This window comes from Salvelinus alpinus, chromosome 14, assembly GCF_045679555.1.
Source record: "Salvelinus alpinus chromosome 14, SLU_Salpinus.1, whole genome shotgun sequence".
Lineage (NCBI taxonomy): Eukaryota > Metazoa > Chordata > Actinopteri > Salmoniformes > Salmonidae > Salvelinus > Salvelinus alpinus.
Window position 1 is genome coordinate 51,138,928 of NC_092099.1, and position 18,545 is coordinate 51,157,472.

Consider the following 18,545-nt stretch of genomic DNA (forward strand, 5'->3'; position numbering starts at 1 on the left):
GATTGGGTATCATGACTGCAAGTCAAATCTAACAAAGACACTTCTTTCAACTTTTTTTTAAGGATCGGACACTTTTTTTCAATTTTCGCCTAAAATGACATACGTAAATCTAACTGCCTGTAGCTCAGGCCCTGAAGCAATGATATGCATATTCTTGATTCCATTTGAAAAGGAAACACTTTGAAGTTTGTGGAAATGTGAAATTAATGTAGGAGAATATAGCACAGATCTGGTAACAGATAATACAAAGGAGATGGGTTTTTTTTGGTTTTTTTCCAATCATCTTTGAAATGCAAGAGAAAGGCCACAATGTATTATTCCAGTTTAGGCATTATTTCGATTTTGGCCACTAGATGGCAGCAGTGTATGTGCAAAGTTTTAGATTGATCCAATGAACCATTGCATTACTGTTCAAAATGTTGTATTAAGTTCACCCAAATGTGCCTAATTGGTTTATTGATACATTTTCAAGTCCATAACTGTGCACTCTTCTCAAGCAATAGCATGGTATTCTTTCACTGTGATAGCTGTAAATTGGACAGTGCAGTTAGATTAACAAGAATGTAAGATTTCTGCCCATATCAGATATGTCTATATCCTGGGAAATGTTCGTGTTACTTAGAATGTCATGCTAATCACATTAGCGCACGTTAGCTCAACCTTCCCGCGGGGGGGACACCGATCCCGTAGAGGTTTTAACCTTAAAATGCAGGGTTTCTTTTAGTTTTTTGTTTGGTTTCTGTTCCTCCTCAGTGAATTGGTCTTGTTTTAGATGGGGAAACTCTGGGGTGTCTGTTGTCATGACCACGTCTGGACATGCAGACTAAAACAAGAAAGTGGGGATGGTGAGGTAAAAATAAATGCCACTGGAATCAAATAACCCCTCTGGTGTTTGACATCTCCAAGATACAGCCCCTCTGAAAAAACATCTTCAAAGTTTTTAAAGCAATACCAGATACCCTCCTCAACATGTAGTAGTAACTTTCATGTGCACGTGACATATTCATTGGCTGTGAAAAGAAAATATGACACATAGAGAGGCGTGAAGTGTGATATGCTACTTGTAAATCTGCATCCCAAATGGCACCCTATTCCCTATGTACTGCACTACTTTTGACCAGGGCCCATAGGCCAGTAACCGAAAGGTCGCTGGTTCGAATGCACAAGTCGACAATGTGAAAGTCTGTCGATGTGCCTTTGAGCAAGGCACTTAAACCCTATTTTGCTACATAGGCGCCGTACTTCTATGGCAGACCTTGTAAAACAAAATATTTCACTGCACCTATCCTGTGTGTGACAATATTATTATGATATTTTTTTCATGTGATTTATAGAGCTTACTGTAAATCACAGAGTAGCATGTCTGTTCTACACAATATAATTCCATCTGCAGATTCTCCACATTCCATAACGTTGAAACCACTTCAACAGGCCCCGAGGCGCTGAAATAACTGTACAAGATACAGCCACTCTGTAGGTCTATTTTATCAGAGGGAGAGAAATTCTTAACACAATTTCAGTCTCCTGGGTGCATCCTGAACATGTATTCAGTGGAGTCCGATGGACAAGTACGATGACAAGGACATGAATTTTCAATCAATTGTATCCGTTTCAGCTCTACAGGCTGTATCTATTCCATGGAGAGTAGAGAGATCAATATTTTTTAATAGAGTTTACAGTAATTACATTTTTTATTTAACTATTTTTTTTAACCTTTATTTAACTAGGCAAGTCTACCGACACCAGTGAGCCAGCGATATGATTAATATCAAAGGCTTCTGCTGAACAGGCAGTTATGCCCATCACTATACATATTTTAGAGATTGTTATAAAATAGTGTGCTACAACACACACACACACACACACACAGCAGGAAATTTAGCGCCTAACAGGCACCTCTGTCTCTTCTGGCTGATATTAGTTATGTCCGACAACACCCAGCCTCCACTCCACAACACCCAGCCTCCACTCCACAACACCCAGCCTCCACTAGGAGCTAATACCAATATGTAGTCATAGAGAGCCACAAATGGCATGCTATTCCCTATATAATGCACTACTTTGAAGCAGGGCCCATATGGTTCCAGTTGGGGAGCAACCACAGTCTCTCATGACAGACTGACCAGCATTTCTCTACACCCGCAATAACATCTGCTAAACACCAATAAAATTAGATTTGAATGTTTCTATTTATTTAACTAGGCAAGTCAGTTAAGAACAAATTCTTATTTACAATGACGGCCTACCCCGGCCAATGCTGGTCCAATTGTGCGCCACCCTATGGGACTCCCAATCACGGGCAGTTGCAGTACAGACTGGAATCGAACCAGGATCTGCAGTGACATCTCTAGCACTGAGATGCAGTGCCTTAGACCGCTGCGCCACTCGGGAGCATTTAATATGTAGTCCCCCGAAGGGGGACTTAATCAGATATTAAACTGATAAGAACAGATACTACACTTGATCTTAGCCAAAAGGCCGAGGTCCCCAGGTTATGTAAGCCAAGACATCATACAGACACACAGTCAGAGATAGTATAATTTAACTCACAATATTGTATTTCTTTATTCATTATTGAAACCCTGAAGTGACGATAGATAGAAAGGCGGTGGCCATTTTTGTTATGCCTCGTCTTCTCCTAGTTCATCAGTCAGACACAGCCAGTTATAACAAATCATGTTGAGGTAACAGGTACAGTAATAAATTATTAATTATTAAAAAAACACTACTAAAGAAATTCATATCAATAATACAAAGGTTTCAAACATACTTGATATGATATCATTGATTTCTTCAGACACAAGCTTTTTTCTTCTTTTATGTAAAATACTGCCAAAGACAACATGTCTGCTACTTCATACCCTGGGACTTCCACTGTACTGCACCTCTTGGTGAAATACAGCAGGGTCACTCCAGGGCCATGTTTATTAAGCACCAAACGAATGAAAATGGACTGAAACATGAAGGCATTACTTGGACTTGTCCAATAACAAACGTCCATTTTTGTTTTCCATTGCAAACTCTTTTGCTACGGAACACGACCCAGGGCTGAGTATAGAAACTGTTCAGTGCAACAGATAGATAGACAGATAGATTCGGCTACATGGGATTGACATATGATAAGATCAGTTTTTCACATTCCATTATGCCTTCCCTTTCATATTTAGCCATTTTTCAACAGATGCGGATATGAAACTCAAACTCTGTTAAAAATGCAATGGTACTTTGTTCTTTTAAGAGCCCATTTCTAACCAGATGAATAGACCAAAAAAGTGTTTTTGTTTTGTTTAGTGCTTTAACAGTACAAGCCATTTCATATGTTATGAAATACTCCTTATTAGACAAGAGAAATCGAACGTCTTGTTGCTTGGAGTGACTGGTCCCCTCAACCTACAAGCCAGATTCCCCATCGACTGATCCCAGACCAGTACTAACAGCCACATCCTCCCACTTTTCTTCAGGACCCCAGGAAACAAAGCCACATCCTTTCACGCCAGTGGCTAGTGCAAATAGAATATACTTCATAATCATATACCCTTATCGTTTCAGAATTCAATCTTCAACACCATGGAGAACCCACAACCACAATGTTACACTCAAATAATGTGTCCCAAGTCCCCGACCTGACTGACAGTCAGATCATGGGTCCCCAACAACATCTAACTTCACATCTCCCCAACCTGGAGAATAGCTTGATGTCCACCTCCACAGAGAGCACCATCACATCACTGTCTGTAATTCAGTCCATAAGGAGCTCTAACTGGAGTGCTTTTTTCTGACCAATCAGGGGAAGGGAAAGGGAAGTGTAAATCTATTAATTTGTACAACTGAATGCATTCAACCGAAATGTGTCTTCCGCATTTAACCCAACCCCTCTGAATCAGAGAGGTGTGGGGGGCTGCCTTAGTTGACGTCCACGTCATCAGCGCCCGGGGAGCAGTTGTTGTTGGGGGTTAACTGCCTTGCTCAAGGGCAGAATGGCAGACTTTTCCATCTTCCCGGCTCCGGGATTCGAACCAGCGACGTTTCAGTTTTCTGGCTCAACGCTCTTAACCACTAGGCTACCTGCTATAAGACCCCCACTTGGGGATGTCTTGGAGTTGACCCCATCAACTGAGAGGGGTTTTCCATGACACTGTAACAGTCAACAGTCAGTTCCTTCTCTCCCCAAGTCCCCCCTTCCTCCTCCAGTTGTTGCTCCCTGCAAGTCTGCAGTTCTCTCTAACAACAATGCTACGCAGCGGCGAGAAGGGTGACACCATCACAAGATGACACAGTGGACTTTGTGAGAACCCGTAGAGCGTTCTCCTCGCCACTTCATCTTATTCTTCTTCTTCAGGCTCCTCTCTGGGATCTGCTGCCTGCAAAGGGATAGGGGGATGGAGAAATAGAAAGAAGAGAGAGAGAGAGAGAGGGGGAGAGAAAGAGGGGGTAGAAAAGATAAGAAAATTAGTAAGAAAGGAGGGTATGTAAAGGGAGTAGAAAACAAGAGAAAAAAGAGATGGAGATGAGAGAGAATGAGGGTTAAAATCAGATGGCCAAGCTATCTAAGCAGCTAGACTAGATGGCCTCTGTGTTACTCCTCTAAATGCTTGACAAACAGTTGAGTGGGCCCTCCAGCTGGATATGACCACACCAAACATCAACACATACTGGAGTCCTCTGAAATTACACATCTGTTCATTCAGGAAATAGCTACAGTTTTTCCCCCATCCTTTTAACAGACATTTTCTGGCATTCATGTCAAACATATAGTTATGTACGTTTGCAAAGAGAAACCAAAATGGTGGTTCTCTTATTCAAGCATCAATTTAATCCAATATGTTCATGCCTATAGATTCTTAATTCATAATTCTTAAACATAACCTGCAAGTCAGTGAGTATCCATCTGGAAGTTTGGCCTACCTTATAACCCTGACTAGTCCATGGAACGCCTTGTCCACATTCATGGGAGGATCCTTGGCACTTGTCTCAATGTATGTAATCTGTAAAGAAAAATCACATTGATCCAACATTGCCAGGAAAGACGACATAGTACACAAGCAAACATCAAATTGTCTCAGTTTTAAAAAGTTCTACAGCTGCACCATCGAGAGCATCCTGACTGGTTGCATCACCGCCTGGTATGGAAACTGCTCGTCCTCTAACCGCAAGGCGCTACAGAGTGTAGTGTGTACGGCACAGTACAGCAAGCGGTACCGGAGCGCCAAGTCCCGTTCTAAAAGGCTTCTTAACAGCTTCTACCCCCAAGCCATAAAACTGCTGAACAGCTAATCAAATGGTTACCCGGACTATTTGCATTGACCCCCCCCTTTTTTTTATGCTGCTGCTACTCGCTGTTATTATCTATGCATAGTCACTTTACCCCTACCTACATATTACCTCAATTACCTTGACTAACCTGTACCCCCGCACATTGACTCGTCGGTACTGGTACTCCCTGTATATTGCCTCGTTATTGTTATTGCTAATTCTACATTTTTTTACTTTAGTTTATTTAGTAAATATTTTCTTAACTCATATTTTTCTTAAAACTGCATTGTTGGCTAAGGGCTTGTAAGTAAGCATTTCATGGTAAGGTCTACTACACCTGTTGTATTTGGCACATTTGACAAATAAAATTTGATTTGATTTAGCTAGTGCCACAAGGTATAGACAACAAATAGTAATTACGTCTTTCCGAACCAGACCCTCATCATAAGGAATGTGAATTTTGCAATTAAAAACAAAATGTACTAAGCATATATTTGCCAATAAATACTTTTATGCATATTCTCACACTTGTGGTGCAACCAACAACCTCTCTCCCAGCCAGCCCTGCAACCAACAACCTCTCTCCCAGCCAGCCCTGCAACCAACAACCTCTCTCCCAGCCAGCCCTGCAACCAACAACCTCTCTCCCAGCCTGCCCTGCAACCAACAACCTCTCTCCCAGCCTGCCCTGCAACCAACAACCTCTCTCCCAGCCTGCCCTGCAACCAACAACCTCTCTCCCAGCCAGCCCTGCAACCAACAACCTCTCTCCCAGCCTGCCCTGCAACCAACAACCTCTCTCCCAGCCTGCCCTGCAACCAACAACCTCTCTCCCAGCCAGCCCTGCAACCAACAACCTCTCTCCCAGCCTGCCCTGCAACCAACAACCTCTCTCCCAGCCTGCCCTGCAACCAACAACCTCTCTCCCAGCCTGCCCTGCAACCAACAACCTCTCCCAGGGATAGCAACACACAGCTCATAGAACAACCCCAGTCACTAACAATACCAGTGGAGAAAGGAATTTCTACAAAGTCGATTATGAGGTTTTTCTGACCATTTGACCTAACCATGAAAGATTCTTGGCCCGAACTATGTAATACAGTAAATACGGTTTTCCTGGTCAGGAAAAAACTATTCAGGAGTCCCTATCAAAAGTACATGAATCAATTTGGACACTGTACTACATCAAACAGGACATTGAATACAAAGGATTTAGACGTCAAGCTGTCCCATAATGCTGCCCACTTCTTGTCGAAGCTGTACTCACGTTGTGTTTGGCAGCCATTTCCTGCCCCTGGTCGCTGGTGATTTTGCGGAGGTGAACCAAGTCCACCTTATTGGCTACCAGCACCATGGGGAAGGCCTCCCTGAAGGAGAGAATGAAAAAGAAGGACTGAGGAACAGATACATCTCATTTAATACAACGTGTATTGTAACACCACTACACAGCTGACGATCTGACTGGAATCCCACTGAGCAACAATTGGTTGAGTCAACGCTGTTTCCACGTCACATCAAACCCCCCAAATCTATGTGATGATGTTGCATCAATGTGGGAAACTGATTGGATTACCAACAAATATGTTTTTTATTAGTATCATTTTTTTACCTAAATCCAATGACATGGTGAATTTTTTTGTTGATTTCACATTGAATTCACGTTAGTTAACAACTCAACCAAATCTAAATAAAAACTAGAAATTGAACTGACGTCTGCGCCCAGTGTGATGGAGACATTGGCTGAGGAAGGAGTTGTTTGTTGTCATTTTTCGTGAACAAGAGATACAATAGAGAACAGAATGACTATCTGCTGTATAGATGAACCCTTTACCAGTGAGAGTGTTAGAGGGACGACACAAAACATTACGGCAGACAACGCAGTCGGAGGCACTCAGAGCACCAGCAGCAGTCCCCCGTATGTGTCTGGTCCATAAGGCACGCCTCATACCAAGAGCTGTGTCTCACCTGTCCTTCACCCTGAGGATGAGCTGGTGGAAGCGGTCCACGTGTTCAAAGCTGGCCTTGTCTGTCACAGAGAACACGATGAGGAAGCCGTCCCCCGTCCTCATGTACTGCTCCCTCATAGCACTGAACTCCTCTTGGCCTGCCGTGTCCAGCACTGTGCAATTACACACATACAGGTACCAGTGTTTCAGCACTGTGCAATTACACACATACAGGTACCAGTGTTTCAGCACTGTACAATTACACACATACAGGTACCAGTGTTTCAGCACTGTACAATTACACACAAACTGTGTAATAACACACAGGCACTGTGTAATAACACACATAATGTAGGCACTGTGCAGTAACACACATGGGCACAGTGCAGTAACACACATGGGCACAGTGCAGTAACACACATGGGCACTGTGCAATAACACACATAGAGGAACCAATGTTACAGGTTTTACAATATGTTTTTGGGGAAATTCATCTTCTTGCTCAATTGCGAAAAATCTAGCTAAAAAACAAATGCACATTATGGGTGTAAATCCCAGGATCTAAAACTGTGAATCTATATGGGAGCACTGTGCTACAATATGTTTAATGAACATGTTAAACACAATTAACAAAGGAGACGACCACCCCCCCTAACCCTGAGAGACAGAGGAGAAGATGTCTCCCTACCGTCCAGGATGGCCCACTGTCCGTCTATCTCTGTGTGTTTCAGGTAGGAGTCCTCGATGGTGGGGTCGTAGTCAGACACAAAGATCTTCTGAAAGAACTGGATGGTGAGAGCGCTCTTCCCCACCCCTCCGTCCCCCACCACCACCAGCTTGTAAGTGGGGAGGTTGTCGCTAGGGACCGCGCTGCTGGTTGCCATGGTGACAGGCAGCTGGCTACACCTGGAACACGGCAGGAGGGGAGGGAGAGAGATGGAGGAAGAAAGGAGCACAAGATAGAGTGTTAGACTGCTGCTGCTAATTCTTTGCCAGGGAGACCAGACTTCACGGAGAACCATGCATCAAACACCAGCCCCCTCAGAGAGAAAGAGCATCAGCTAGCCATCGACACCTCCGTCTATCTCAGCTAGAGGGGCTTGCAGAAAATGCTGTAGTAAAGGATAGGGAATCGATGTGTGTGATGTGCAAGCAACATTTGTCATAATACTGTAATAAACCAAAGAACTGGAGCAGCAGAGCCTAAGATAGAGATTAGGCTATTGACTGAGCTGGAGAAAACACCCTGGTCACTGATTGGCTGTCTGTATGAGGAAGTGCCTTGCACAGCCAGCCAACCAGTAGTGTAATGGAGAGGCTCTCCTTCCCACTATGTAGACTATTCTGTTTTCTCCTTCTTCTGAGACTGCCAGAATAGCATGCAGCACCAACCACTCTCCCAGCACCATTATGAGCAAGGGAAATACGGTCCAGACATATAGACTACTGTGCTTTGTAATTATGGCTTTCAGAAAGAAATTCACTGCCCGTGACTTTTCTCTGAAAGAATAGACTATATAGCAGCTGTGTGGTGCATTTTCACCAGCTTCCCACAAAAATAATTGTGATTCAGATTCAATGACCATTTCTGTAAATTTTTCTGTCGCTTTCCCTCCCACACTTTCTTTAAATTGTTGTTTTTCTACTGTGACTTAGTAAGGACCTGGTCCTTGATAAATATGGACATTACAGCAGGTAAGTGCTCTGTTGTCTTGTGTGTGGGGGCATTATTTAATTAACCTTATGCTGTAATGGCAAAAAGGCAACAGCTTTCACAAGACATGTAAAGCCACTAAGATAGTGGGTAGAGGACAGGCTGTAGGAAGAGGACAGGCTGTGGGTAGAGGATAGGCTGTGGGTAGAGGACAGGCTGTGGGTAATGGACAGGCTGTGGGTAGAGGACAGACTGTGGGTAGAGGACAGACTGTGGGTAGAAAATGTGGGTTGAGGACAGGCTGTGGGTAAAGGACATGGCATAGATACAGTTGAAGTCGGAAGTTTACATACACCTTAGCCAAATACTTTTAAAAAATCAGTTTCTCACAATTCCTAACATTTAATCCTAGTACAAAATCCCTGTTTTAGGTCAGTTAGGATCACCACTTTATTTTAAGAATGTGAAATGTCAGAACAATAGTAGAGAGAATGACGTTTCCAGTGGGTCAGAAGTTTACATACACTCAATTAGTATTTGGTAGCATTTCCTTTAAATTGTTTAATTTGGGTCAAACGTTTCAGGTAGCCTTCCATAAGCTTCCCACAATAAGTTGGGTGAATTTTGGCCCATTCCTTCTGACAGAGCTGGTCAGGTTTGTAGGCCTCCTTGCTCGCACATGCTTTTTCAGTTCTGCCCGTAAATTTCTATAGGATTTAGGTCAGGGTTTTGCGATGGCCACTCCAATACCTTGACTTTGTTGTCCTTAAGCCATTTTGCCACAACTTTGGAAGTATACTTGGTGTCATTGTCCATTTGGAAGACCCATTTGCAACCAAGCTTTAACTTCCTGACTAATGTCTAATTTTCCTCCCTCATGATGCCATCTATTTTGTGAAGTGAACCAGTCCCTCCTGCAGCAAAGCACCCCCACAACATGATGCTGCCATCCCGTGCTTCACGGTTGGGATGGTGTTCTTCAGCTCGCAAGCCTCCCCCTTTTCCTCCAAACATAACGATGGTCATTATCGCCAAACAGTTCTATTTTTGTTTCATCAGACCAGAGGACATTTCTCCAAAACGTACGATCTTTGTCCCCATGTGCAGTTGCAAACCGTAGTCTGGCATTTTTAATGGCAGTTTTGGAGCAGTGGCTTCTTCCTTGCTGAGCGGCCTTTCAGGTTATTTCAATATAGGACTCGTTTTACTGTGGATATAGATACTTGTGTACCTGTTTCCTCCGGCATCTTCACAAGGTCCTTTGCTGTTGTTCTGGGATTGATTTGCACTTTTCACACCAAAGTACGTTCATCTCTAGTAGACAAAACGCGTCTCCTTCCTGAGCGGTAGGAAGGCTGCGTGGTCCCATGGTGTTTATACTTGCGTACTATTGTTTGTACAGATGAACGTGGTACCTTCAGGCATTTGGAAATTGCTCCCAAGGATGAACCAGACTTGTGGAGGTCTTGGCTGATTTCTTTTGATTTCCCCATGATGTCAAGCAAAGAGGCACTGAGTTGGAAGGTAGACATTGAAACACAAAATGACTTAAATTATGTAATTTAGCCTATCAGAAGCTTCTAAAGCCATGACATAATTTTATGGAATTTTCCAAGCTGTTTAAAGGCACAGTCAACTTAGTGTATGTGAACTTCTGACCCACTGGAATTGTGATACAGTGAATTAAGTGAAATAATCTGTCTGTAAACAATTGTTGGAAAAATTACTTGTGTCATGCACAAAGTAGATGCCCTAACCGACTTGCCAAAACGACTTACCAAAAAAGTTTATTAACAAGAAATTTGTGGAGTGGTTGAAAAACGTGTTTTAATGATTCCAACCTAAGTGTATGTAAACGTCCGACTTCAACTGTAGGTCACATGACAAGGTCACAGCCCAGGATGCGTGATACAGATCTGACCCTTTAAAATAATTCATATTTTTTGCCTGATTCCAGTTTGTTTTTTCCCCAAAGTCAGTTCTCCATTTTGTTTTTCTAGGTTTCTGTTTTCTCCTGTTTTTTCCAGGTTTTCGCTCTCAACATCACACTTTTTTTAATAGAAAAAGAACAGAATTGGATGTTCCAAGTACACAACTATGTTAAAACCACATCAGGAGGCAATTTTTTAGGTCTAGAAAAAAATTAAGAAATGTCGATTTTGGTGTGTAGTTACCCTGTAATGAAAGTGCACACCAGGAAGAGACCAGTATTTTGTTAAGCATTGCTATAGTGCTCACGTGATTGCAGAGTTTGCAAAACAAATAGCTACTAGACTGATGAAAATCATTTTGATTCTGTATCATTCTGCCAGGTAGGCATAGGCTACGTTGTAGTTAACATTTAATTGAGAAGGTTTGTGGGAAAGCCTTTCCATCTCTACCAGAAGAAGGTTATCATTAGCATTATCGCTAACGGCTACACAGTGTAGACATAAGCGCGCACCGCACACACACACAGACAGGGGCATTCTTGTGCTGTTTCAGAAAGTTGCAGGAAAATAAGAATCACTGATGCATTTTGTTACTGTTTAATTCACAAATGCATTTTCTAATAAGTTCAATAGATTTAGTTTATTTCCTACTAAGTTCAATACATTTTTGAAGTATTGTCGAATTCCCTTTTAATGTCTGGATTCCGTGATTCTGTCCTGGTTCTCTGCACCGTGCATACAGCGAGTGTGTGGAGAACAGCCCAGGCTCAGCCCAGGCAGTGGGTAGAGAACAACCCAGGCAGTGGGTAGAGAACAGCCCAGACTCAGCCCAGGCAGTGTGTGGAGAACAGCCCAGACTCAGCCCAGGCAGTGTGTGGAGAACAGCCCAGACTCAGCCCAGGCAGTGGGTAGAGAACAGCCCAGACTCAGCCCAGGCAGTGTGTGGAGAACAGCCCAGACTCAGCCCAGGCAGTGTGTGGAGAACAGCCCAGACTCAGCCCAGGCAGTGGGTAGAGAACAGCCCAGACTCAGCCCAGGCAGTGTGTGGAGAACAGCCCAGACTCAGCCCAGGCAGTGGGTAGAGAACAGCCCAGGCAGTGGGTAGAGAACAGCCCAGACTCAGCCCAGGCAGTGGGTAGAGAACAGCCCAGACTCAGCCCAGGCAGTGGGTAGAGAACAGCCCAGACTCAGCCCAGGCAGTGGGTAGAGAACAGCCCAGGCTCAGCCCAGGCAGTGGGTAGAGAACAGCCCAGACTCAGCCCAGGCAGTGGGTAGAGAACAGCCCAGACTCAGCCCAGGCAGTGGGTAGAGAACAGCCCAGGCTCAGCCCAGGCAGTGGTTAGAGAACAGCCCAGACTCAGCCCAGGCAGTGGGTAGAGAACAGCCCAGACTCAGCCCAGGCAGTGGGTAGAGAACAGCCCAGGCTCAGCCCAGGCAGTGGGTAGAGAACAGCCCAGACTCAGCCCAGGCAGTGGGTAGAGAACAGCCCAGGCAGTGGGTAGAGAACAGCCCAGACTCAGCCCAGGCAGTGGGTAGAGAACAGCCCAGACTCAGCCCAGGCAGTGGGTAGAGAACAGCCCAGGCTCAGCCCAAGCAGTGGGTAGAGAACAGCCCAGGCTCAGCCCAGGCAGTGGGTAGAGAACAGCCCAGGCTCAGCCCAGGCAGTGGGTAGAGAACAGCCCAGGCAGTGAGTAGAGAACAGCCCAGACTCAGCCCAGGCAGTGGGTAGAGAACAGCCCAGGCAGTGAGTAGAGAACAGCCCAGACTCAGCCCAGGCAGTGGGTAGAGAACAGCCCAGGCCCAGCCCAGGCAGTGAGTAGAGAACAGCCCAGGCCCAGCCCAGGCAGTGGGTAGAGAACAGCCCAGGCTCAGCCCAAGCAGTGTGTGGAGAACAGCCCAGGCTCAGCCCAAGCAGTGGGTAGAGAACAGCCCAGGCTCAGCCCAGGCAGTGAGTAGAGAACAGCCCAGGCTCAGCCCAGGCAGTGGGTAGAGAACAGCCCAGGCTCAGCCCAGGCAGTGGGTAGAGAACAGCCCAGGCAGTGAGTAGAGAACAGCCCAGACTCAGCCCAGGCAGTGGGTAGAGAACAGCCCAGGCCCAGCCCAGGCAGTGGGTAGAGAACAGCCCAGGCAGTGAGTAGAGAACAGCCCAGACTCAGCCCAGGCAGTGGGTAGAGAACAGCCCAGACTCAGCCCAGGCAGTGGGTAGAGAACAGCCCAGGCTCAGCCCAGGCAGTGAGTAGAGAACAGCCCAGGCTCAGCCCAAGCAGTGGGTAGAGAACAGCCCAAGCTCAGCCCAGGCAGTGGGTAGAGAACAGCCCAGGCTCAGCCCAAGCAGTGGGTAGAGAACAGCCCAGGCTCAGCCCAGGCAGTGGGTAGAGAACAGCCCAGGCTCAGCCCAGGCAGTGGGTAGAGAACAGCCCAGGCTCAGCCCAGGCAGTGGGTAGAGACCATGGCACTGGGTCGCAGGAAACAGCTGTCAACTGGTGAAGGCAGCCCGCCCCTTCCTGCTCCACACAATAAAGGGAAGGAAATAGGTTTCCTTCATCAAGCAGCCCAGACAGACCTCCTGCCTCAAGCGGCCCAGACAGACCTTCCTGCCTCAAGCGGCCCAGACAGACCTTCCTGACTCAAGCGGCCCAGACAGACCTTCCTGACTCAAGCGGCCCAGACAGACCTTCTTGACTCAAGCGGCCCAGACAGACCTTCCTTCTTCAAGAGGCCCAGACAGACTTCCTTCTTCAAGCGGCCCAGACAGACTTCCTTCTTCAAGCGGCCCAGACAGACCCTTGGAGAAGGATGTACTGGAAGATATTCCTGCCTCCCTCACAAGGAAACAGCTAGCTAGAACAACCTGCCTCCCTCACAAGGGAACAGCTAGCTAGAGGAACAACCTGCATCCCTCACAAGAGAACAGCTAGCTAGAACAACCTGCCTCCCTCACAAGGGAACAGCTAGCTAGAGGAACAACCTGCATCCCTCACAAGAGAACAGCTAGCTAGAGGAACAACCTCCCTCCCTCACAAGGGAACAGCTAGCTAGAACAACCTGCCTCCCTCACAAGAGAACAGCTAGCTAGAGGAACAACCTCTCTCCCTCACAAGGGAACAGCTAGCTAGAACAACCTGCCTCCCTCACAAGGGAACAGCTAGCTAGAGGAACAACCTCCCTCCCTCACAAGGAAACAGCTAGCTAGAACAACCTGCATCCCTCACAAGAGAACAGCTAGCTAGAGGAACAACCTCCCTCCCTCACAAGGGAACTGCTAGCTAGAACAACCTGCCTCCCTCACAAGGGAACAGCTAGCTAGAACAACCTGCCTCCCTCACAAGGGAACAGCTAGCTAGAACAATCTGCCTCCCTCAAAAGGGAACAGCTAGCTAGAGGAACAATCTGCCTCCCTCACAAGGGAACAGCTAGCTAGAACAACCTGCCTCCCTCACAATGGAACAGCTAGCTAGAGGAACAACCTTCCTCCCTCACAAGGGAACAGCTAGCTAGAACAACCTGCCTCCCTCACAGGGGAACAGCTAGCTAGAGGAATAACCTCCCTCCCTCACAAGGGAACAGCTAGCTAGAAGAACAACCTGCCTCCCTCACAAGGGAACAGCTAGCTAGAGGAACAACCTCCCTCCCTCACACGGGAACAGCTAGCTAGAACAACCTGCCTCCCTCACAAGGGAACAGCTAGCTAGAGGAACAACCTCCCTCCCTCACAAGGGAACAGCTAGCTAGAAGAACAACCTCCCTCCCTCACAAGGGAACAGCTAGCTAGAAGAACAATCTGCCTCCCTCACAAGGGAACAGCTAGCTAGAGGAACAACCTCCCTCCCTCACAAGGGAACAGCTAGCTAGAGGAACAACCTCCCTCCCTCACAAGGGAACAGCTAGCTAGAAGAACAACCTGCCTCCCTCACAAGGGAACAGCTAGCTAGAGGAACAACCTGCATACCCAAAACATACTGTACCACCTCATCAATCAATTAAACAGGTCCATCTCTGATCTGTCTCACTCATCTAAGATCCTCACCTGAGCGCTGACTGCTGACCAATGACTAAGGGAGTACTGACAATGATGCCCTATAGACAGGAGGACAGCACACTCAGATGCCCAGTAAAGGGCATGTCATCATCATCAATGGTAAATGGCCAGCAAGTGTGCCAACTAAAGTCCTGTTAACTGTACACATGAAGTCACTAGATTCTGGGTACAAATGAGGTCACTAGATTCTGGGTATATATGAGGTCACTAGATTCTGGGTATATATGAGGTCACTAGATTCTGGGTACAAATGAGGTCACTAGATTCTGGGTACAAATGAGGTCACGAGATTCTGGGTACAAATGAGGTCACGAGATTCTGGGTACAAATGAGGTCACGAGATTCTGGGTCTTCAGCATCTGTGATGACAGTATACACAATCACATAATGGACATCTGTGTGCTCTGAACTGGACAGCTGTGTGCTCAATGTGCTCTGAACATCTCTCATTCTATAATCTGATCAGAACTCATGCATTACATATTTTGCCACTAAAAGACTGACTGACTGTACATGATGACTTGGTAAAGAGAAGGTTATGTTACTGTTGAGATACCTCTTCAGTGAATCAACCTCACCTGGCTGTCAGTGGACTTTATAGGTACTTCTAATGTACTGTAGAGCATAGATCCATGTCGCATTTCATAGAGTAACGCCTTGTTAGAGTCATTTGGTTGACACTGCCCAATATACACGCCCAACATGCTTCTCTAAAACAAAACAAGAGTTCAAGCTGCTTTGATCAAGTTTAAATTAAACATGCAGTACCTTCAGTGGCATTTTAACTTCTCTGATCGACTGACAAGTGAAAAGCCTCCACCATCATGCTACTCTTGTTGCTGTATTATCTGGTGATTTCACTGAGCTATTAATAGTCAAAAGAATATGTGTAGCCCTATTGAAGGCTGCTCAATGGTGGGTGACCTCATCCTATGATGTGGTGCCTGAAGAAATTCTACAATGGTTATAATGCATCTATTCATAACATGCCTGGTTGAAATACAGTCGGAGGTATTAACATTGTAACAAAGCAGATAAATGTATCAATCAAGTTTGGTCTTGTGATGTTTTATCAAGTTATTATATTTTTTTATGAAAAGTAGATTCTACTACTGTTCACTTCACCACTGACATAAAACGTCACAACACTATATCTGTTGTTTTGAAGTCGGGGTTTGTGTGTATAAGAACCGAGTTGCCGCGGATGGATAAAGGTTTTTTTGTTGCTTCTTGAATGTCAAAATCTTTTAGAGAAGTTTGCTGCATCAAGCAATTTCCGCAAATTGAATATTGGCGTCCATTTCTCGAATCCAACAGAGGCCCCACAATGTTACAAAAAATGTTACTCCAGTTTACGTTGCAGAAACCAACTCAACAATTTAAATATTTGCAAAAGCAGAGTAAAAACTTGACATGAAAAATACTTACTAAGAATGTTTAAGCAACCTACAGTAGCTATGTGTAGCTGCCTGGACAACGACGACAATTTCAGCAAATAACTTACCAATATGAAACCCGTTGTCGTGGAAGTAGACTACAGCACTTCACGTACAAATATTCCACATCCCTCTTTCTGTGCGTTACCTCAGAACATTGCCATTATCTTGTGACGAGAATGCGCCTGTCATATCCGCGATGCGACGCAATCCGCTATGTAGCAAATCTTTATTGCAACAGCTGATACTAAAAATAGAACGGTCTCATAGGGGTGGACCCTTTTGTTGGTTACAAATAAGAATCATAATTTTACTCTCTGCATTAATAGCATGACTGCTATTCAAATTTGGTCTAATTAAAAATGTTTAAATATGTTTCACAGAAACATGTTTTTCTACAAAATGTAGAAATCTGATGATTCTTTTTAGGAACGCACCTTTTTTGAGAAAGTGGACTGTTCCGTTATGTCGCGTCTCCCTCAGACTGGTTTCAAGCAATGGCTTGAAGAGGTACTTCTGTCTAAATTCTGAGGTGGCGTCTCTGAGTAGCACATTTCGATTTTAACATCAATATAGCTTTTGTAATAATTTTATTGACCATGAAACTTGATTAGTGGCAATTACAGTCACTAGACTAATTCATTGTATGTGTATGGGTCACTGATCACTACATTTATTAATTCTAGCAAATTACAGTCACTAGCCTAATTCATTGTATTTCTATGGGTCACTGATCAGTACATTTATGAATTCTAACCAATTTCAGTCACTAGCCTAATCCATTTTATTTCTATGGGTCACTGATCACTACATTTATGAATTATTCCATAATGCATCACATGTTAACAAAATTAAAGTGAGAAAGTTAATCAGATGTGAGACTCAGATTACATTGATCATGGAAAAATAGAGGTATACAAACTAGGGCAAAAAAAATGTATCAGTGTGGAGTGTGGAGTAGTTGCGGTGTGGTAAAGCAGTGCTTCATTTGTAAATCGAGGTGCCGGAACAAAAAGTGAGCAGGAACGCATGAGAAAAAAGTGGCATAGAGCAGTAGAGGAGAGGCACTTACAGAAGTTGCACACATGGCGGGAAAAAATGGTGTCCTAGGATCCCAGAAAAATGTGGCCTTTTATAAACACATTTCATGCAATTCTACATAATTTTACACGACACATGACTTTGGCAGAATCTTTTTTAATACCGCACAAATAAATGATTGAAATGGCAGGCTACTTTAACACTGAGAAAATGAGAATCTGAGATCAATAAAAACGACCTTGTCTTAAATTCATCAATAGCCTGACTCACCCAATGACACGCTGCTCACTCGCTGGTGATGGCTGATGGGCTCGTGCCAAAAAATATATTTTTTTTCTTTCTAAAACAATATTTGAAAGTTGATCAAATATGTTGGTAGCCTAGCATAGTCTTCTCTTTTCAGCAGGAGCCATTTTGCTTTCCAACCCGTGTTTTCCTGCAATTGAGGCTCAGCGGTCTAAAGCACTGCATCTCAGTGCTAGAGGCGTTACTACAGACCCTGGATCGATGGGGGGCTGTATCACAAACGGACGGGATTGGGAGTCCCATAGGGCGGGGCACATTTGGCTCAGTGTCGTCCGTGTTAGGGGATGGTTTGGCCGGGGTAAGCCGCCATTGTAAATAAGAATTTGTTCTTAACTGACTTGCCTAGTTAAATAATGGTTAAATAAAAAAATATTTGAAAATATTTGAAATATTGCTAAAGAGGTGTTTTGTCTGCATGCTGTTTTTTCACTGACAGATTTGCCTCGCGTTCCCCACTGTAGGCTATTCCTTACTATTGGGCTACAGTGGCAATTTTAGCATGTAAATCTTGGCTGACTTGTTTAAACAAATGTGGTTTCTAATGGTAATTGAGATGTACAACCTATGGCATAAGGGGACAACAAGCGGATATGATGTCACACTGTATAATGATAGGAGACAGTTGCAGGAATACATAATAGGGGGTTTTATTTCTCCACCCAAAATAAAGAACGTCATGAAAATGACGGGGACGAAGCCCAAAACAAACATACATATATAGAACAGATGGATGTTACCCAAACAAAAGAGCGAGGTGTAAACCTCTAAATAATACACAAGACGAGACCCGTAATAACATGTGCACAAATACACGTAGCACGAAAGCAGATACAACAGAGCATAGGTACTCACAAGACTAACAAGGACAATTGGGAACAGAGGGCACATATATACACATACTAATCAGGGAGAATGGGAACCAGATGTGTGTGACAGTAC

The 18,545-nt window shown here is 44.7% G+C and overlaps 1 protein-coding gene and 1 pseudogene across 2 annotated transcripts; both read right to left on the reverse strand.

The window, feature by feature from the left end:
* Positions 1 to 2,358: 2,358 nt before the first annotated feature.
* LOC139539227 (U2 spliceosomal RNA) lies at positions 2,359 to 2,487 on the reverse strand (annotated as a pseudogene).
* Positions 2,488 to 2,535: 48 nt separating this feature from the next.
* On the reverse strand, positions 2,536 to 16,513 carry LOC139539034 (ras-related protein M-Ras-like). Of its 2 annotated transcripts, XM_071341718.1 has the most exons (6): positions 16,328 to 16,513; positions 7,888 to 8,105; positions 7,219 to 7,372; positions 6,521 to 6,620; positions 4,906 to 4,985; positions 2,536 to 4,361 (listed from the first exon to the last, which is right to left on the reverse strand). In XM_071341718.1, the coding sequence occupies exons 2-6, from the start codon at positions 8,081 to 8,083 to the stop codon at positions 4,262 to 4,264; spliced, it is 630 nt and encodes a 209-aa protein (XP_071197819.1). In that variant the 5' UTR covers positions 8,084 to 8,105; positions 16,328 to 16,513; the 3' UTR covers positions 2,536 to 4,261. The 2 variants fall into 2 exon arrangements, with proteins under 2 accessions (XP_071197819.1, XP_071197817.1); XM_071341716.1 differs by lacking the exons at positions 7,888 to 8,105; positions 16,328 to 16,513 and having other exon boundaries at positions 4,119 to 4,361; positions 7,219 to 7,875.
* Between the last annotated feature and the right edge of the window lie 2,032 nt (positions 16,514 to 18,545).